The sequence below is a fragment of the Perognathus longimembris genome, chromosome 1 (genome assembly GCF_023159225.1).
Source record: "Perognathus longimembris pacificus isolate PPM17 chromosome 1, ASM2315922v1, whole genome shotgun sequence".
Taxonomy (NCBI): Eukaryota; Metazoa; Chordata; class Mammalia; order Rodentia; family Heteromyidae; genus Perognathus; species Perognathus longimembris.
In genome coordinates, this window is record NC_063161.1 from 19,507,402 (window position 1) to 19,529,600 (window position 22,199).

The following is a 22,199-nucleotide window of genomic DNA, read 5'->3' on the forward strand; positions in this document are numbered from 1 at the left end:
TTTCTTTTGGAATCATTTTAGAGAAAGGTAAGTGGAAATACCCAGGCACAGCAATCTTTGCTACTGTTTAACCAATTACCTTTTCTTTTTTGGGGGGCAATGATTTTTAGGTTTTTGCAGGGTGTTCCATTGAGATAGCTTTTCTTTTTCCTTTGTTGTAGTAAAAAAAACAAAACCAAACAGACAAACAAAAACCCCTCCCAAATGTATCCTTGGCAGATGCAGTAAGGAGAAAGCTAGTGATACAGTACTTACCTAGTATGAAAGGCTAAAGATGGATCCCAGCACCATAAAATAAATAAATTCTTGGCAGCATTTTTTTAAAGGTCAACTCAAAATGAGATCTAAGAATCTAGACTCTAACTGTATACAGTTGTGTAATGAAATGCTCTAAAGAAATAAAGTAAGTGATATGACTAAAAGTTTAAAATTTTTACTTTTGTGTTGGTACTTAGAACCAGTACATCAGGCTAGGTCATTAAGTCTGTTTGGGACTCAGATATTATCTGAAGTTGAGAGATTAGAACTCATGAAAAGCCTGAAGGAAGAAGATAAGACACTGCTGTAGGAGTAGCATTTGTTTATTGCCATTGCTTCTTTCCTCCTCTTTCATCTTCTTATGATCAAAACTGACTTTATCATCCCATTGTAGTTTCTCATCTAGGTCAGTGTTAAGGACTCAATCAAAAAGGCATAGGAGTGCTGGGGGCACACACACACACACACACACACACACACACACACACACACACACATACACACACACGGCTTAGGGAAATGTACCTCTCTGTAAGATTAACAGTCTTCATGCAGAGTAGTAGTACCAATGAATGTTTGCAGTGTGTATGGATAACTAACGAACATGTAGGACTAAAAGCATTCTTGCAGTTACCTACTCATAAATTTGTGGAAAAGACTGAAATACTTTACTTTCCTCCTTGGTAAGATCCAATAAGCTTTTTTTTTTTTTTTTTTTTTTTTTTTACCTCTGGTTCCTGCTCTTCCCATATCTCCATGATGATTCAGATCAGGCCTTTCTAGCCTATGCCAAATTGCACCGTATCTTCCATACTGTTCATGCCATCTCCTATCACATACCTATGTAGCCAAGCACATCATCGCTTCATTTCTCTGCCAAGGACACACTTTGATTTTCCTTCTTAGAAAAGTTGAAAACATACTTATTGTAATATGGAGGTCAGATCTGGCCAGCACCATCATTGGCTGTTGAGGGGGGTCAGATTGACTCCATCTCAGATTAAAGAGAGCAGAAGCCAACTCCATCTTCACTAAGATCTCCCCTGCCCTATCCAGGGAAGTTCCCCTTAGCTGTGATAAGATTGTGTAAACTGCTTGACCACCTGAGTAGTGGAACATTCAAGGTTAAACCTGTGCCCTCCCATGAGTAGACGTATCCGCCTGCATCATGTGAGACCCACCAAATCCATGCGCCAAGTCTAACTAAAGTGATAGGTTGGTTCAAACAGTTGCTATGAGGCAGACTGTAACTCCATTGGCCACCTGCGTCTGACCTGGCATGCTCTGTAAGTGTTGTAACCTCATTGGCTACCTGTGTGTGGCAGGCTTGACCATGTTGTATTTGCCTTTATAACCCAACCCTGAGCATGGCCCGGGGCGCTGGATCCCAGCTCCCTGAGCTATCTATCGCCCTGGCTGGCCAGCCAGCCTGCTTTTTATGGTTGCAGTTCCAGCTCCCTAGTCTGGGCGGTGACCCTAGCCAGTCAGTATGCTTTTTATTTCCCCAATAAATCCATCTTTTTACTTGAGACTGTCTGAGTGGTGGACTCTTGGAGGGATGGGGGATTTCCCTCCCCCCTTGGACCCTATCACATTGTGGTCCCCTCCCTTGGGGGACCCCATTACACTTATCAATAGTGTAGAGACCACAGTTTTATAACCTAGAATTACTGGAACTTCATTTTCCTTTGCTCTAGTTGTGGTAGATTTGGCTCCTGAGCCATTTCCTCCAAGGCCATGTTCTTTTTTTAAATTTCATTCACTTACCATGTACTAACATCAGCTAGCCCAGAGCTGGACACAGCTACTGAGACAGCATGGTGACCTCTGTCCCATGGGTCTTAGAGTTCTCTGAGGGTACACCCAACTACTTTGGCTCCCTTTGAGCTCTTCCTCAGTTCTTAAAAACTGAACTGGTGTGGCTGCTTGTTTTGTGGTTGACTTACAGTTACTTAATTATTCCCCAAACTATGTCATGTCTCCTTATCCAAACTGCACACCCATCTAAAGAGGAGGCAGACTTTAGTACAAGTCATAGTCACAGCAGGTATGTATTTATTTTGAGGGAAAATTTTCTGGTGGTTTATTATTATTGTAAGGATTAGCTTTTTCTTTGAAGGACTCTTTGCACGTATAAAATACAATTTTAAAAAGCCAGATTTCTTTTCATCTTCTACTATCTGAAGATGACTACCATATATCCTTTTTGATTCTTTTTATTTCTACCTGTGTTATATAGTGTGTATTTTTTTCTCAGTAAAAACCTTCCATTTGTGGAAAGTTATTACCACAGTGTTGAAACATTAAATCCATGAGGATCATAATGGAGAAAATATAATAAAAATGTAATTTAAAATTTCTTCTGAAAAATCTTTTCTACTTTTATATTAGAGGGAAAAACAGTTCTTTGAACTTTGCTTTATTGTGGATCAAGTAGTTTCTTTGATCTCATTCAAAATATTTATTTTATATTAAAGGTGGCTTTAACAATATATTATCCTACTTTTTCTTGCAGTTTTGGTTTTTGCCTGAGATGACATTAACATTTTTGGTTTTATTATCAGTGGCTCAAGATTACAACATCAAAATACAATCTCTCCCCTCTCCCAGGTTTCTTTTCTTTACAAAAGAGTAGTCAAGAAGTTTCAATTTTGATGACTTATTTATTGTCACTTTATAATATTAAAAATGAATTTGCTTATAGGTTTGTACATCAGTTTAAAACTATCAGTCAGAGGCTTTACATTAGCCAGTCTTAGTATATTTTCTTTTCATAAGAGCGTGTTGATCAGTTTTATATAGCAATCCAGTAGTTCCTTGATGTTGAAATGATGGAGTTGCATTTTAATTATTGACATTGCCAATTAAGATTAAGATCTGGAAAAAAGCCGGGTGCTAGTGGCTTACTGCTGTAATCCTAACTACTCAGTAGGCTGAGATTTGAGGATTGTGATTTGAAGCCAGCCCAGGAAGAAAAGTCTCCATGAATTCTTATCTCCAATTAACCACTCAAAAACAGGAAGTGGAGCTATTGCTCAAAGTGGTAGAGTGCTAGCCTTGGGCAAAAGAGCTCAGGGACAGCTCTGCCCAGTCCTAGAGTTCAAGTCCCACAATTGGGGGGGGGGGAGAGAAGGTTTAGTGGTTGATCTAATAGTTACTAGGGTTTTGAGATAATGTTAAAAGTAAATGGGCTGGGTACTGGTAGCTGACTTCTATAATCCTAGCAACTCAGGAATCTGAGATGTGAGGATCTCAGTTCAAAGCCACCCAGGCAGGAAAGTCCATGAGACTTACCTTGTTAACTACAAGAAAGCCAAAAGTGGAGCTGTGGATCAAGTAGTAGAGTGCTAGCCTTGAGCAAAAAAGCTAAAGGACTATGCCCAGTCTCTGGTTTCAAGCTGCAGTGCTGGTATTTAAAAAAACAAAAACAAAAACAGAGCAAATTGTATTTGGAGTTGCCTACTAGAATCATAATGTGCTATAAAAATGTGTAATTTCCATGGTGATAATGTCACAGGGATGACTACTTCTGGGGTTTAATACCTACCTTCATTGTAGAAGGAATATCACTTGAAAGTTAGTGAATATGAAGTTTATATGCTTCATTTTGCCTATCCAGATTTGTACATATTCTAAGTTTGATGCATAGACATTACTACAGAGCCATTCTTTCTCCAATTCTAAGTGTGGGTTTGACCCAGATTCCCTGCAAGTTGCCAAATATCTCTGTTGCTAGGACTTGTCTTGGCAGAGATCTAGTGAGCAGAATTTGTTGCTAGAGTTTCTCTCACAGGTTTCTTTAAAATTTCCAGAATCATCACATCCCTTTGGAGAAATCATTGAAATTCAGATAAAGTTGAACACAGTTTGGTGCCTAGATTCGCTTTATTCCTTACTTGGCCATTGGATAGTAAAATGCTTGTCTTCCGTAACCTAAATTTCCTCTTTGTTGATAGAGTGCTGGGGACAGACGTGGATAAGAGCATTTTAAAGTGTGGTTTAACTGTGCCAAGGTCATTTCTGTACACTTAACGATTCTCATTTGGCAAACTGACAGCCTTAACAACAGGAAAGTATATCCACTAAGAAAAGCAGTCTCCAGCAGGTCATAATAATGGGCATTTACTTTTCATTGAGAGACTTCCTGTAGATTTGACTTGTCTAAGGACGTTGTGGATATGCCTAGCCTATCTGTCCTACTGAAAGGAGCCCACAGCAGATCTATTCCTTGGGAGATGTGCTTCCAAATTTTCCATGGGACAGTCCTGAGGTCAGTTTTGGTCCATGGGTCAGTTAGGGTAACACTTCAGGACCAGAGTTATCCAAGTCTTGCATGGATAAATGTGACTTTGGATAGTGCCTTCTTGAGGCATGGAGGATGCTTTTCTCTTTTTAATTTTTATAGTTATTAGGTGATATGCAGAGGGGTTATAGTTACATAAGTCAGGTAATGAGTATATTCCTTTTTAGACACTGTCACCTCCTTCCCTTATTCTCTCCCAGTTTTTCCCTCCTGTCCCCACTCACAAGTTGTATACTTCATTTTCAACTTTTGTCTAGTGAGTTCCATTGATGCATTTCTTCACCCTTTGTTCTTGGGAGGAGGCCTTTGTAATTTACATAAAGATATTGTTTGCTTTCTAGGCTATGAGCCTAGAGACTTAGAGCCGAACAGCCACTTTTTCTAACTTAGGCAAATAGCACATAACTAAGAGACAGCTATGGGCCACATAGGCAGAGACTAGAATTGAACTAGCATTCAAGACACAGAAGAATTAGAGCCAGGGGCGACAATACATTGTAATTAGCAGTGAGGGCTTTAACATAATCATCTCCACTCCAATCAGAAGCAAGAAGTGGTACCTATAGAATGTTAATTAGTCTATTAAGCAGACAACAAGCCAGGCATATTGAAAAGCACATGTAATCCCAGGATTTGGGAGACTGAGGTGGAGAGAGGTAGGGAATGTAAGTTTGAGGCCAGACTGTTCTTACATAGCAAGTTTGAGCCTAGCCTACACTATGTACATTTCAAATAAATGAGCAAACAGCAACACAAATTGACCGAATGTGTGCTAGATGTTGTTCAAGTTCTGGGGATATAAAGATAATTCAGACTTCTTGTTCTTGTGAAGCCCACAGTTTTAACATTTGTGCATAAAATGATACCTTGTATCATAGAACCATTTAGTTACTTTCTAACATGTTTGTGATCCTTCATATTCTCAGGAAGATTAGCCTAGAGTTTTGGAATTTTATTCCTACATGTCGAAGTGATTTTGTTTATAGCCATGTATAGTAGTCATTATTTAAAAATACCCTGGGATGCATTCAAATTTAATCATTGAAACTCCAAAACCCTCTATTGTTCTGGATACTGGAAGAGTTAATAACTTGTCAATAAAGCGATATCGTGTTCCTCTTATTTTTCTCACTGTGGGACCTTTGAAAGGAATTTGACTGTTTCTCTCTGTCAACTTTTTGGCGATACTAGGGATTGAACTCAGGGCCTTGTACTTGCTAGGCAAGTACTCTACCGTGGAGCCATACCTACTCCCCTCTCCTATGCTTGAATAATAGGATTCCCCTCCCTCTCTTTCTCTCTCTGGCTAGGCACGACTGGACTGTGATCTTCCAATTTGCACTTCCCATCTGGCTGGGATCACAAGTGTGTACAATGACCTAATTTTTCTTCTCACAAACGTTTTGCCTGGGTTGGTTTGATTGTATAATTTGAAACAAGAAGGTAAAACATTTGATTAGTCGATATTGCTAACAGGCAGAGTCATGCTGCATAATTTAATTCCAGAGAATGGAATGAACCTATGATAAGTGGATTTAAAATTTCTTATGTATATGTGTATACATATATATGAACTGCATCCTCAGCCTAATAATGCCTTTTAGAATTAAAGTATGTGTCCCAATGTTTTAGAATGAGAGTTGCTACAATATTTCCAACTTAGTACAGACTAAATCCTTTTTTTTGTTTTGTTTTTTTGAGAATGTCTTATTGTTTTCCCAAACTGGTCTTGACTTTACAATCTTACTTAAGCCTCCTAACTCATTGGTGTTAGAAGCATGTAATACCATGCCTGGCAGGTTTAATTCCTTTATATACAAGGTAGGTTTTTTGGTTTGTTTGTTGCCAACCAGTACTAAGTTTGAACTCACAGCCTGATGCTTAGTTCAGCTTGCTTGCTCATCTGGAGCTCATTTACTTAAGCCATGCCTTCAGCCTATCTGAAGGTATTACCACAGAAAAATAATGTGGGCCAGAGTAGAGGGCTTGCGCAGTGTATTTGAGGCCCAGGCCCACAGTGATAAATAGACAGACAGTTAAATAAAGAAATTAAAATACATTTTTATCAAGTTATGGGACTGTTTCTTGGCTACATGTGTGGTGTGATTCCATAGCCAGGTCTCTAGAGTATGTTCCCCAAGCTGCCTGGAAGATGTCAGTCTTGTAACTTGACACTTAGATCTTTGTCTTGGTATTTTAAGTGATCTGAACTTTGTTTCACAGCCCGGAGAATCTTAAGTTACTTCTTTCAAAACCTGAAACTTTTTGTGAAATAGGCTTGTTGCCTAGATCACTTATCTTAGGATCCCATAATTGTGTATGTGTTGCTGAGCTTCCTATGTGTTTATGCAGGAAAGATGAAACCTGAGTAAATACGAAGTAAGACACAACCTCAAATTCTAAAGGCTTCATTCTGGAATGTTACCCCTCCTATATACTCATTTCCTCTGTGCTCTGCCACCAGTGACTCTCAGTACACAATGTAGGAATCTGGGTGTTGAATGCAGAAAAGTCCCAGATTCCCATCCATGATTAATGTTTAGGAGAGGTTAACTGGAGGACTTCTGAATGGTTTCTATTTTAAGTTGGCCATTGGTTGATTAGGCAATCAGGGAATGGTAAGGCCTACTAGAAAATGTAGGCTCATAACAACATTTAGATGTCTATATTGGGGCTTTATCCTTTCATCGTATACTTGTATATGAGTAGTAGAAACTTAACTTACCTGTCTGTAGGGGTTAGGCATATTTCAATTGATTTTGTGTCATTTAAGTTATGATGGCAAGGCTTGAGAGTCTGGGTTTATTAATCAATGGTGCCACCTGCTGGCCAGAGAATACATGTATAGGGATCATTCATAGCACCAATCTTTCTTGAAAATAATTTTAGTGTTCATGATATTTTTGTTGTTTCATTTTGATAAATATTATTTATTTGATCAAGAGGTCAAGGCATTTTTATTCATGAGCTTTTGAATGGTGCTTCATTTGTTTTGGCAGAAGCAGGAAAGATACCACGAGTTTCACATGGCAAACTGAAATGACTGTTTTCCCCATTGTTACTGTGAAAGTTTCAGCAGGAACCTAGAGGCCCTAAGTGGTAGGTTCTACTTACAGTGAGCAATGCGAGCCTGTCTGTCTGGTCTCTTTCCTGGGTTCCACCTTGAAGAGAACAGTCACTGGGCAGCTAGTGGTTTCAATGCTCCTCCCTCTGACTCAGCCTCTTCTCATGCTTACCTGAGGCACTGGGTGATTCACCACTGTTGAAGGGAATCATGGTCCTGTCTTCCTTCAAGAGGTGAAAGTTCCCCACCATATATACTAAAGAGCATTCCCTAAAAACATACATTTGTGGATGGAGAATAGATGGATAAATGGCAAAACTGGAATTTTTCAGACTGTGTTTTTAAAAATTGGCACAGAGGGCAGACTTGACTCTGTCCTTTTCTTGATTGGTACTGTGATATTGTAACCTCTTAGTGCTGGATTTTCTCTTCAGCCAATACTAAAGCTCTGTTCTCAGAAATTCAGGTTGACAGGAAAACGACCAGGTTTGAACACAAGGGGGAATTTTTTTTTTTTTTTAATTTGCAGTGCCAAACCTTATCAGGCTGAGCACAGTGATTCTGAGGTCAGAATTTTCTAGTACTGACAATTCTAGGGAGCTCTCTGAAGTGTAAAGAAATTTCAATTTGCATGAATATACTTCTTATAGAAGAATAAATTGAAAGCAATAGAGAACTCTTAATCTGACATTTAAGTAAGCCTACTTTCTTTTCCATATTCTTCACCTAGCTAGAAGCTGAAGGAAAGTCCCTTTTTTTTTTTTTTTTTTTTTTTTGCCAGTCCTGGGCCTTGGACTCAGGGCCTGAGCACTGTCCCTGGCTTCTGTTTTGCTCAAGGCTGGCACTCTGCCACTTGAGCCACAGCGCCACTTCCGGCCATTTTCTATATATGTGGTTCTGGGGAATCAACCCAAGGTTTCATGTATGCGAGGTAAGCACTCTTCCCACTAGGCCATATCCCCAGCCCGGAAAGTCACTTTTGACTAACGAAGTATCATAGGCATTGGGCACATCTAATACAAAGGGTTTCTTTGTCTCAACCCTTGAACTTTCAGCCATAGAAATAATAAATATTTGGATCCACCAAGTATGGCTTAGTATGATATTCTAAGTGGAGTCAAGTAAGATGTTAATTTTTTCTCTGGGTGATTCTGAAGTGTATTGTACAGTCATGTTTTGCGTATTTTTTATGTTTTTTTTTTAATCTGTTTGCTCAGAGGCTAGCTTTCCAGCCTTTCGGGTCACCATAAGATATAAATAGCTAGTGATGGTCTCTGATAAGATAGAACCAATGTTATGATGCAGGGAAGCTTAATACGGTTGTATACAATATCTTACTATGGCTTACTGCCAGCACTGGATAGTTATAATATGCATGTCTGGACTCAGCTCTTCAAGTACTGAAGTTTCAGCAGTTGTGTGTGTGTGTGTGTGTGTGTGTGTGTGTGTGTGTGTGAGAGATTATTCCTTTTGTAACGCCGACACTGATATCCAAGTTTTCCTTCATGCACTTCTGAGAAGACTACATAAGTCCATGGGATGAAATTATATGTTTCATAGTATTACTAAATGAAGATTTCATCTGATAAAAATACAGACATTCAGTCTATATGCCTTTCCTTTTTCCACTTTCAGGGCCACTGCTGCCACTAGGATTGGTTTCAATGTTTATTACCTTTTATCTAAACTAAGGTACATCTTCCCTTTAAACAAAATGTTAGCAGGGTATAGCTCAGTGGTGCTGAGTAGCATGTGCAAAGGCCTGGGTTCAATCCACAGCTTAAAAAAAAAAAGTGCTTTACTTAATTAAGCAAATACTTTGGCTAAGTACTTGCTATGAGAGAGAGACAGGGTGATCAGATATGGGGCCTACAAATTTTAGAAGGCATAAAGTAACCACTGTGTTAAGTCATATTCAAAAGAAGAAAATGATTGTTTGAAGTGGAAAGTGTTGTAGGAGAGAAGGAATTTAAGATAAGCATTACAGTTAAGAGTTGAAGGTGTAGCTCAGTGGTAGACCATGTGCCTAATTAGCATGAATGAGGCCTTGGGTTCAGTCCCCAGTACACACATGTGAGCACACATACACAAATGTGAGTGAAATTTTTATATGCAGAGACAGATTCAAAAGAGAGCATGAGAGACAAATAACATAGAGCCAATGAACTCAGGGAAGTGTTGAGGAAATTGAGCACAATCAAATTTTGGTTATAAACAAAGGGCCAGTGCTAGGTAAAAGCAAGAGAGAAAGTCAGAAAAGTCAATAGGGACCATATCTTGTGGTAGGGGGTGGTAAGTTCCAGGAAAAGGAAATTATATTAATTTGATAAATAAGTGGGGGTAGAGCCATTCTGCATCTCTCAACAGATAAGGAAGTGTTGTTGCCTTGAACTCTCCTGTGACAGTTTAATGTTGAAGATTTATTAAATTAACCTTTTTCATTACTGTGCAGGGGTACCAGATTGCTTTCCCACATTCTAAGAGGCTCTATGTACCACATTGATTATTTGTGCACTGTCTTTACATATCAGCCATATTACATATTGGGCCAGAAAATCCTTTGTATGAGGTCTATTATAGGTTATAGGATGTTCAGCAGCATCCCTAAACTCTAATCAGCAAATGAAAATTTTCCTTTTTGCCTAGCAAAATGTCTCCAGACATTGCCAAATGTCCCCAGGGTGTAAGTTTGCTCATATTTGAAATGACTTGTATAGGCATGGTAATTGAGTTCTTTGGGGGTGTTGGGTATTGGTAAGACACTTAGATTGACAAATCTGTCTTGTGGGCATTCGGTTTACATAAACACCTTAGAATTTTGCACTAGATCTCCAGATTAAAGTATTTTATGTGCATTGGAGTGAGTTGAACTGTGCATCAGGAGATGTAGATTTCAGTCTTGACTCATACACAAAGAGATTTTGTAATATTGGTGAGGTCTTTCACTCAGTCATATGATTTCTTATCTTAAATTATCATTGTGACCTTATACAGTGTTTAGAGCTCTGATTCTTTGTCCTCATTTCAAGCTGATCTTAAGAGACTTGTTCTTCCAAAAGTTAACACATTTGATTAATGGAAAAATTGACTGGAATATTGAATAAACAAGAAAGTAGGGACACAATGCTTCATCATATGACTACTATAACTTTTTCTTTTCTAGATTATTTGAACAATCTCTTAGAAGACTCTGGAGATTACAGAGATACTCAAGGTAAGTAACTCAGTCTCATATGTTATAGAAGTCTTGATGTTTACTTGGGCCTCAAAACTAAAATCTGATAACAAAACCCATATTCAAAATTCCACGTTATTCATAAGAAGACTTGAAATGTTAAGAGAAAAAGCTTCCCTGGAAAGAATAAACTAGAACTAGGTAAGATAGTAAAGTGCTGCTGGAGGCAGGAGAGATTGTAGGGTCACAGGAGGTCTGTGAGCCACTCTGTTAGACCCAGCATCTTGACAAGAGTGGATTTGCCATGGCCTGGATCAGGAAGCTTCTCCCTCCACAGGTGTCCAGTCAGTCTGTGCCCGTGGTATCCTCAAGTTCTGTAGGTGTCTATTCATATTTCAAAAACAAGGAGTGAACTATATGATCCCCAAGTTCCTTACTAGTTTAAAAGTTATGAGTCCATGAAGTGACTAAACTACACAAATCAAAGGTAAAGTCTAAAATGACATATTATTTAGGGACTGTTTAATGGTGGCTTTAGACTTACTACCTTTCTTACCCTTGAAGCTTAAAAAACAGCCCACAGAAAAGAAATTTACTGATATTCATAGTATATTCCTCCCTCTTTGTCTCTGTCTGTCTCATTAATACTGGACAGAATTTCTTCTTCCTTTTCCAGATGTCACAAGTTTATCTCTAGTCCTGCTCTTCAGAAATATTAAACAAGTTCGTCTACACCCTATTCATTTCAAGAATTTTGTGCATTCTCTATATTTCACTATCTTCTGCATCTTCTACATGTTCAAGTTAAGAAATTGAACCCAGTTTTGGTTTGGTTTTGGTTTGGGATGGAGGGTCACGTTGTATCCTAGGCTGGCATCAAATTCTTTTTGATCCTTCTGCCTCAGTTCCCTCCTAAGTGCTGGGGTGACAGTATTGTACATGCCTGCCTTCCATTTTTAGAGATTCTTAATCATTTTTTTTTTGTTTCTGTGTGCTGGGCATCAAACTTAAGGCTTTGCACATGCTAACTTCTGCCAATTAAAGAAGAGATCTGGGCATACTGGCACATGCCTGAAATTCTAGCTGTTTGTGAGGTAAAAACAGGAAGACCATGAGTTTGAGGCCAGCCCAGGCAAAAGAAGCAAGGAAATCCAGTTTTAAAAACAAAAAGAAAGAGTTGGGAGTGAAAATAATTTGGTCAGCAAGTACAGGCTCTGGATTAAGTCCTCAGTGCTACCAAAAGTAAATGAACATAAACAGACAAAAAAAAAAAAAACCCAGAAGATGAAGAAATACAAAAGTCCCATCAAATTAAAAATAAAACTATTATAATGAGGATGCCTTGAGCAGTCATTTGGAAAGGAGGAGAAAACTGATGGTTGAAAAAGCAAGGAAGATTTGCTTAGCAAGAAGTGGGACAGAAGATGAACTAAAGGGTGGGCAAGAGGAAGAGTGGGCACTGATGACAAGAGTCTGTCTTATGAGCATAAAAATTATAGACAGGGCCTGGGGTTGTGTAGCTCAGTGGCAGTATGCATGCTTAACCTGCTCAAGTTCTTGGTTTTTAGCCCCAAGACCCACACACTCATCCAGAATCATAGAACCATAGCTCAACTTTGTGTATAGGGCCGAAGATTAAGAAGCTTGTGTAATGGAAAATTTTGGCAAGGCACAGATTATAAGCATTGAACAGTGAGGGGCAACATATGTCCAAAGGCAGAGCAGAAAATGGTGTGGTGGGCAGGTGGAGATTAGATTTTTGAGGTGGTGAAGGAAAAGGAGACAAATATACCTATGAATGGTAGGATCGCAGAATGGATTGTAGAAGGCAAGCTTGGAGGCTAGGTCACTGAGTAGCAACAGCTTTATCATCCTTCCATTCCCTAGCCTGCCCCTGGGAATTACAGTAGGCCGAAAGGCAGGGACTAAGTCCAGAGTATGTGCTGTGAAGATAGTGCCAGGTGCATAAATTCTCATAAAAGGTTGAGATCTCTATACACAGGAAATAGTGCCTTCCTTTTGCAACAGTAACAGGAAGGGAGGAGTACTAACTCAGCATGGGTCTGAGGTCCTGAGTTTGATCCCAGCCACTTAAAAAAAAAAAGATAATATAATAATACATGGTAAAGAATACAGAAACTACCATGGTGGTTTATGTCTGTAACCCTAACTACTCAGAGACTGAGACTTAGAAGACTACAGTTCAAAGCCAACCAAGGCAGAAAAGTCTGTGAGACTCTGTCTTCAATTAACCAGCAAAATACTGAACTGGAAATGTAGCTTAAGTGGTGGAGTACCACCGATGAATAAGAAAGCTGAACTAGAGGATGAGGCCCTAAGCTCAAGTTTGGTACGCACATACAAATAATACATACATACATTGCATATAAACAAAAATAAGAAAAACCCTTCAATCTTGGTGCTAGAAAGAGAATCTCTTGGCAGATTTTGATAGCTAAACCAAAAGACTCTTTTAAGAGTTTTTATTAGCCAAATGTCAGTGGCTTACACCTGTAATTCTAGCTACTGAGTAACTTGAGATCTGAAGCCAGCCCAGGCAAGAAAGTCTGTGAGACTCTTAGCTCCAGCTAACCACCCAAAGCCAGAAGTGGAGGTATGGGTGAAGTGGCAGAGTACCAGCCTTGAATGAAAAAGCTAAGGGACAGTGCCCAGACTCTGAGTTCTAGCCCCAGCACCAGTTCAAAAAAAATATATATGTATATATATATTTTTAGTAATCTTTTTGTTGATGATGCCACTTGCATGAAGCCCTGGGAGGGCTATTCCCCTGCTCCCTTTTTTTTTTTCTGGTTCATTTGGGTGAGAATGCCTCTGTCATGTTGTACTATATAATCATCTTTGTGTGGGTTTCTGAATAATGCAGGGTAAACAGCCATGCTTGCTACCTAACCAAGACTAGTGAACGTTCCACTCACTGTAACTACCACAAGTTGTTTTTGTTTATGTCTTTACGTCTCTAGGGGAGCACTACTGCCTTAAATTGAAAGCATTTCCATTGCAGAAGCAGATAAAAGGCATATTTTGCCAGGCATGTTGAGGTACACCTGAAATTCCAGTACTTTTCCTTTATTTCTAGTCACAAAGATGATGGAATTGGAGCATTCAAAAACACTTCGTAGAAGGCAAGGGACTAATGCAAATAGCCAGATTCTCCCATAAAGCTTAAGTAACTCACCTTACAAGTGATGTCCTTGTTAATGTCTAGTGTGCTGATATGTGGCATTTTTCTCATTTTTTCTGGCTGGGGGGGAATAGGCAGGGCAGTACTAGGGGTGGCAGGCTTGTACTGGGAATGGCACTCAGAGACTTATATTTCTCTCTTTTTTCTTGACACATACCTCTGTGGCTCAGTTTTGCTCATCTGCATTGATTTTACCCTGATTCTTATTGTTGTTGTTAATTCCCTCACTACACTTTATCATTAATAATTCTGCCTACTCATAATCAACCAAGCTCCATGAGAGTTTGGTTTCTATCACTCTTACTATTTGGACCTCTTTGACGTTGCATACTATTTGTTTCAATGGCAAAACTAAGTGCTCTACTATTCTTCTATATTGCAGATGCTCTTGCTGTTGTTATAGAGGTGGCTAACCATGCTAACGACACCATGAAGCAAGGAGTAAGTATATTGATATCAGAGTATGGTACACTCTTGAGCCTGGAGACCGGGCCTTCATATGCTCTGTATTGTTTTTCCATAGGACAACTTTCAGAAGCTTATGCAAATTCAGTACAGCTTAAATGGACACCATGAAATAGTACAGCCTGGACGTGTAAGTTTGAGAGGCTACCTTTGTAAATTTGTCATTTTGCAGTTAGGTATTATCTGTAGCTACTTTTTCTTTCAGTTAAGAAAGCAAGTTACTGATTGTTGTTACTCTTTTGTTTACTTAATGTGGATTGCTGTAACTATTCAAAACATTCATGATGAAAATTGTTGCAGTAAGAAGTCCAGTTCAATTAGGAGAAAGGCCAGGGACCCTAATGAAATGATTTAATGGATCCTTTTATTGTGTAATACCAGCTGCATGCAGCTTTGGAGATAGTTTCATTAAAATCATTAATGTAAAAGAGGACTGGGACAGGGATCAGTAGAAAATTGGTGTTTTGATGCTCCTTGGAGAGCACAGAAGTTGCCTAGGGAACCAATTCAAGAAAAATAACAAAATGCAAATGTCAGGATCAAAAATACTTGGACTCCGGGCTGGGGATATAGCCTAGTGGCAAGAGTGCCTGCCTCGGATACACGAGGCCCTAGGTTCGATTCCCCAGCACCACATATACAGAAAACGGCCAGAAGCGGCGCTGTGGCTCAAGTGGCGGAGTGCTAGCCTTGAGCGGGAAGAAGCCAGGGACAGTGCTCAGGCCCTGAGTCCAAGGCCCAGGACTGGCCAAAAAAAAAAAAAAAAAAATACTTGGACCCAATGCTGGTGACTCATGCCTACAGTTCTAGCTACTCAGGAGGCTGAGATCTGAGGATTGCGGTTCAAAGCCAGCCCAGGCAGGAAAAGTCTGAAATTTATCTCCAACTAACCACCAGAAAACCAGACGTGGAGCTGTGGCTCAAGTGGTAGAGCACAAAAGAATTCAGAGACAGCACCTAGGCCCTTAGTTCAAGCCCTAAAGTGCTTGTGTGCACATGCCACACACACACACACACACACACACACACACACACACGGTCAGTGTGTCAGTCCACTTAGTATCCTAGGGCCAATATTAAACAACAAAGTTTTGCTTGTTTGTGTTGTTGCTTCTTTCTCAAATTTGTATTTTCTGGCCTTTTAAATCTTTCTTTTTGTTCAATTTCTAGAGTAGTTACAGGGTTTTAAAAGAAACCATGACTATAAAAATTCACAAAGTATATTTGCCTACCTCCTCCTGAAAAAAAAAAGCAAACAACTTGTGGGACAAGGATGTTGGAAATAAAATTATATGTACATTATAGCTGTTGTTATGATGGTGGAACTAACAGGTATTTGCTTGCACAACTCAGGTTTTTCTCAAAGAAGGAATTCTGATGAAACTGTCTCGGAAAGTCATGCAGCCCCGAATGTTTTTCCTGGTAAGACGTCATATGTTGTGGGAGATCTTCTGCCATTGCTTAATGGAAGGTGACATTCATATATGACAGATGAGCTTAGTGACTCCACATATCAGTTCTGTGGCATCTTTGACTAGCTGTATTTATTTACATTTCAAATAGAAAGTGTGTTCTGATTCTTAGTCAGAAAATTACCTTCAGATTTTTTCATTTCTAACTTGAAAAAGTTGGTTATAGTTAATTACTTAGGCAGATTATAATAACCTCAGTGGGATTTAGTAATAAGAAACCATTGTGTTACAGAATTTGAAAAAAAGCATATTTTCTAGAAATTGCACTTTAATAGTGTTCTAATAGAGCATTCTAGGTAGTTCTAGGACATATAAACATAATATAAGTATTTTCTTAAGCAGTGTCTTATCACTATCTATTTTTTTTTTTTTTTTTTTTGGCCAGTCTGGGCCTTGGACTCAGGGCCTGAGCACTGTCCCTGGCTTCTTCCCGCTCAAGGCTAGCACTCTGCCACTTGAGCCACAGCGCGTCTTCTGTCTTCTGTCCATTTTCTGTATATGTGGTGCTGGGGAATCGAACCCAGGGCCTCATGTGTATGAGGCAGGCACTCTTGCCACTAGGCCATATCCCTAGCCCTTATCACTATCTTTGTAGCTGAAATTAGTTTCTTTGATTTGCCATTTATGTTTCTCTTTTTAGTTTAATGATGCCCTGTTGTATACAACACCCATGCAATCTGGGATATATAAACTGAACAACATGCTATCGTTGGCTGGAATGAAGGTCTGTATACCTGTTAGAATCTGATTTTTGTTCTTACTCAAACATTTTTATATTCAGAAAAGATTCCCTAGGATAACATTTTTCTTAAGTCCCTAACTTTTCTTTCTCTGTGCTACTGTTCATGTGCTCATTTACTCATTCATGTCCTTTTTTACTTATGGGTTACTTATTTCAAAGCATATATACTGAGAATGACAATAAACAAAACATACTAATAGTTTTGGGTGGAAACTATGAGAATGAATTGAAGCATGATTCTGTTTGTCTCTACCTGAGACTTCTGTACCCTGAGACTTCTAAATAAATTGGGAAAATAAATACACTATCCATAATACCTATAAAGTTGAAAGTAATAAATATCACAGTTAATGTTTTTAGTAGTTCAGAGCTGGGGATGGTGGTGCTCACTGTAATTCTAGCTCCTCAGGAGACTAACATAGGGATATCATTTGAGGTCTGGAGCGTAAGCCTGGAACTCCATCTCAAAAATGTTTTGTTCTTTTGAAACAAGTTTTTGCTCTATAGCCCAGATACTCCCCTTGTTGCCAGACCTGCCAATCTACCTCTCAAGTGTTAGTATTATGTATATAAACTACTTGGCCCTCCCAAAAAAGGTTTTAAAGAATTCAGAAAATAAAAACATGCAGGTTTTGATAGCTGTGATGGAGAAAATAGTGTGTAGCTTTTGACATACAGACAGCTAGGAGAAAGGGAGAATCAAGGATGTCTTTTTGGAGGATGAGGCAGTGTGCTTCAGAGTGTAGATCATAGGTGGCCATGGGACAGGGCATTCTGAACCTGCATGTGAATATTTAAGTTCTTCTGGAACATAGATGTCGATGGCAGAGAATACTGGGAGGGAGGTTGGTGGCATGTATCAACAGCCAGAGCACCAGGCAACTTCAGTTATAGTTCCAAGCGAGAATGTGCAATGGGATGAGTTTGCTCAAATGATTGTGGTTTCTTCCAGGTCAGAAAACCCACTCAAGAAGGATATCAGAATGAATTAAAGATTGAAAGTGTTGAACGTTCCTTTATCCTCTCAGCCAGGTAAATTTTTTTAAAAAAGAAATCATTTAGATGAATTTTTGCCAGTATAACAGGGTCAGATATTTCTAGCAATTTTTAGGTTGACTACTAGGCTTTCCATGTCTTTCCTTTCTCTCCTAAAACTTCCTTTACAGAGGTTACTTTTGACTGTCCATTGAAGGAGATAGATGACTGAGAATAGATTCACTATTCTAAAAACAGAAAAATAAGAATGCTGAAGAGTGTTCTTTGGATAACTTTTTGTTGTTCGTTGTGGTTGCAGGGCCTGGGCACTGTCCATGAGCTGTTTTTGCTCAAGGCTAGTGCTCTACCACCGTGAGCCACAGCTCCACTGCTGGGTTTTGGGTGCTTAATTGGAGATAAACGTCTCACAGGGACTTTTCCGGGCTGGCTTCAAACCGCAATCCTCAGATCGCAGCCTTCTGAGTAGCTAGAATTAGAGGCATGAGCACTGGTGCCCAGTTGGATAACTTTTTAAGTGAATGTTGGAAGTCTTTTACAGTGAAAAATAATTTGCTTAAAAATAATTAGTGCTTTACAGTTAACTAGGAAGTCTCATCTATCATCTAAGATCATAACAAACCTATGAGGTAGATATAATTTCATAAGGAAACCTAGTTACAAAAAACTTGAGCTGCTCTATTTGAGAAATACAGCTAGCAAAGCTAGTATAAAATCAAAGATTTTTCTTTTTAAATCCACTGTTAGAGTTGGAAATGGTAATGCATAACTCTAACCCCAGCACTAAGGAGGCCGAGGCCAGAAGATCACAAGTTTGAAGAAAGTCTGAGGTTCAGAACAAGTTCCAGGACAGCTGGGGCTACATAGTGAATGAGTCCTTTTCTAAAAAGAAAAATATGATCCTTTGTTATTTGTGATCCATATTACCTCAAACCAGAATCGGAAGTGACAAAACATGTTACCATAATATATATCTAGTTTGAGGTCCATGGCAACCCTATTAACTGTAGCGTCATTTTTCTAATATGTGTTCACTTTGTGTCTGTGTCACATTTCATTAAATCAATATTGTAAGCTTTTTCATTGTTACTATTCTTGTTACAATGGTCTGTGTAAATGATCATTTATATTAATGTTGAGTTCTTTTGGGGCCCTGTGAACATCCTGTATACGAGAGTAAACTTAATAAATGTTGTGTGCATTCTGACTACTTCATTGAAAGACAGGGTGTCTTTCTCACCTCTTCTTGGGCCTCCCTATTCCAAGAACAGCAATATTCAACTTTCATTCAGTAAGTAAAATGGACTTTCTTTCCGAGACATTGGGATATAGTCTTTCCTTCACTGAACTTGCATTCCATTAGGGAAGACACATACTTAGCAATATTACCATAGTTGAATACTATTATGATGAAGTAGTACAAAGAAGTATCACTGCTGTGCGGGCTATAAAACAAAGACTTGATCTTAGGTTTTGGAAGTGAAAAGTCAGAGATGGACCCTAAATGCCTTCTGGGTATACTGACTTTTAATGAAACAGTAAGTAGGTTGGTGCTAGAAAGCTAAGTAAAGAAGAAAGGAAGAGCCTCTAAGTCCATTAGAAATGATGAGTACAAAGGACTTGAGGTTGAATGGACATAATATACTCAAAGAACTGGAAGGCCAGAGGGTATGAAAGGGGATCTGAACTAAGATAAGCACAGGACAGGTGAGACAGAATACACAGAACTACCTTGCAGATTTTGGTCTTCAGCTTTAAAGCCATAGGAAGGCATGGAACATTTTAAACAACAACAAAAAAATGATGTGATCAGAATCTCTTGCTGCTGTGTGGGAATATAGTTTAAGAATGTGATTAATTGAATATAGAGGATGGGAGAAGGGTTGTTCAACATGAGTCTCCAGCTTATACAGTGTATGGGCTGGTGGTACTATTCACTGTGATGAGAGAGAAACCTGGGACTGAGTTTCAGATGTTCGTACTGAATGTGAGGAATGTATACATGGAACCACTGGAGCAGTGTGTGCAAGGATCTGGATGTCTGATCGCAGCCAGGGCTTCTGGTATATGTGTAGGTGTCATGAGTTTGGAGATGACTAGAGCTAGGAGCCATCTACCTTGCATTTGTTACATCATTGCCTCAATTAGATGTGAGCCCTTACAAGCGAAGTGTGTTTTGTGTGTCCAGTTCCTAACTCAATTCCAGGTCCTTAGTAATCTTACAAAAAATGTTACTCAGATGAGTAAAAGTGATGTCTTTAAAGCATCCCCACAGTTAGCAAAAGTAGAGATGTGACAAGGCTTACCACATCAGGTTACCTCCTCATTGGAATATTTTCCCTTGTAAATCCATTCCAATCAATGGGAAAATGGTATTAGTTGACACAGATTTGCCCTCTGATAATGTATACATTCCATAAAGAAAAGTTGACCTGTTTTTCAATCCAAGAAAGATGCCAATTTGATTCTTCTGATGATCATGTTACCAGCAGAGACCTAGTATGTCTCCATTAGATGCTGTGGGCAAATGTGTGTGGTCTGTGAGAAATGTGTTATCAAGAGCTGGTAAACATTATCTTGGCAGAACCCCACATGAGAGCAAGCCAGGAATGATTAAATGAAAGAACAGCAAATGTGACATGATTTGCACAGTTGAATCACATTCCAAATGCTCCCAGGGCTCCAGAAAAATCCAACAGTAATTCTCAAATTAGCCATCTGCCTCTCTGCTTTCTGTAACTTCTTCCAGTAAAAAGTCAAGGAGGGAGGGAGAGCTGGTAATATTTCATGAATGTTTGTCTGGAAGCAGTGTGTGTTCTAACAGTGTAGTCCTTCAGATAACATGAACCAGCTGGCAGTGGCCTGGTGGTGAACGGCTCAGTGCTTAGCCACACTTGGGTCTGAAGCCTGTTGTCTATACATCCAGTTATCTGACATTGCTAATCCCCATTTTTCCATGTGTGCATGGCAATTTTGGCTGATGTTGATGTTGTAGTAGAGGTTGTGCATGTGTGTGGCGGGGGGGGTGAGGTCCAATGTATATTCCATTAGGTAGCTATGAAGATGACCATTTGAGAAGTAGTGACTACTGTTGCTGAAGGTTATAATGTAAATATCACTAGCTTTGGCAGTAGTGCTAGAATAGAAAAGTGAGACAGGTTTTGTTTGTCTTAGAGAGAAAGAGGTTGTTTCTTGTTTTGTTTTCCATAATGAAAAATTGAGAAATGTGTTAGGTTTTCAGTTTGTTTTGTATGTGTGTGCCTGTGAGACAAGGAGCTATATTGTCCCCTGTCCTTCTCATGCATGTAATCCTAGCTACTTAGGAAGCTGATCTGAGGATCGTGGTTCAAAGCCAGGTCAAGCAGGAAAGTCCATGAGATTCTTATTTCCAATTAACTACCAAAAAGCCTGTCTTCAGAGACTTTATATTCAGGTTGACCTTGAACAATGATCCTCTGGATCGCCTTCTGAGTAGTATGGAGTTTGCAATAATTAAAATCACTCTTCTTTCTTCTTCTTTCTTCTCCTTTCTTCTTTCTTTCTTCTCCTTCTCCTCCTCCTTCTTTTTCTTCTTCCTTCCTCCTCCTCCTTCGTGTGTGTATATTTATATTATGTAAAATGTACCTCTACATTTTGAATATGTAAAACAAAGTTGGCTTTGTTGTTGTTTTTTTTTTTTTTTTTTTTTGGCCAGTCCTGGGCCTTGGACTCAGGGCCTGAGCACTGTCCCTGGCTTCTTCCCGCTCAAGGCTAGCACTCTGCCACTTGAGCCACAGCGCCGCTTCTGGCCGTTTTCTGTATATGTGGTGCTGGGGAATCGAACCTAGGGCCTCGTGTATCCGAGGCAGGCACTCTTGCCACTAGGCTATATCCCCAGCTCCAGCTTTGTTGTTTTTTGTTGTTGTTGTTGTTTGATTAATTTTTTGGCTGTGAGGCTTGAACTCAGAGCCTGCATGCTGTCCCTGAGCTCTTTTGCCCAAGGCTAGCACTGTGCCACTTTGAGCCATGGCACCACTTCTGGTTTTCTGGCAGTTAATTGGAGATAAGTGTTTCACAGACTTTCCTGCCTGGGGTAGCTCTGAACTGCCAGCCTCAGATTTAAGCCTCCTGAGTAGCTAAGATTACAGGCATGAGCCACCAGTGCCCAGCTAAAACAAAGTTTTAAATGGTTGTATGAATGTCCTGACAATAGTGATGAATAGGAATTACTACAGAGTTTTGGAGAATAGGTGTGGTTGTAATAATGCAGAACATAACCTTTTTCTGGACAGGAATTCACTTTTTTTGGCCCGTTCCTATGCGAGCTAAGGTAAAGACAACCCTGATGAAGTAGCAGTAGGAACCAAAATCTTGGTGGGCTAAATAGGTAATAGAAGAGACCAGCCCAGGAAACTCCCATCACTAACTACTCCTTCAGCATCTGTCTTTTTTTTTGGGTGGGGGGGCGGTTCTGGGCTTGAACTCAGGGCCTAAGCACTGTCCCTAAGCCTCTCAGAAGTAGTGCTCAAGGCAAGTGCTCAACCAT

At 39.5% G+C, this 22,199-nt stretch overlaps 1 protein-coding gene across 2 annotated transcripts in view; it reads left to right on the forward strand.

Moving 5' to 3' along the window:
- The window catches only part of Fgd6 (FYVE, RhoGEF and PH domain containing 6), a 98,381-nt gene that overhangs the window by 61,647 nt on the left and 14,535 nt on the right, over positions 1–22,199 (forward strand). For both annotated transcript variants that reach the window (XM_048358118.1, XM_048358128.1), the window contains 6 exons: positions 10,789–10,839; positions 14,385–14,443; positions 14,526–14,597; positions 15,821–15,889; positions 16,580–16,663; positions 17,634–17,713. In XM_048358118.1, the coding sequence (XP_048214075.1) occupies positions 10,789–10,839; positions 14,385–14,443; positions 14,526–14,597; positions 15,821–15,889; positions 16,580–16,663; positions 17,634–17,713 (415 nt within the window). The remainder of the gene's footprint in view (positions 1–10,788; positions 10,840–14,384; positions 14,444–14,525; positions 14,598–15,820; positions 15,890–16,579; positions 16,664–17,633; positions 17,714–22,199) is intronic.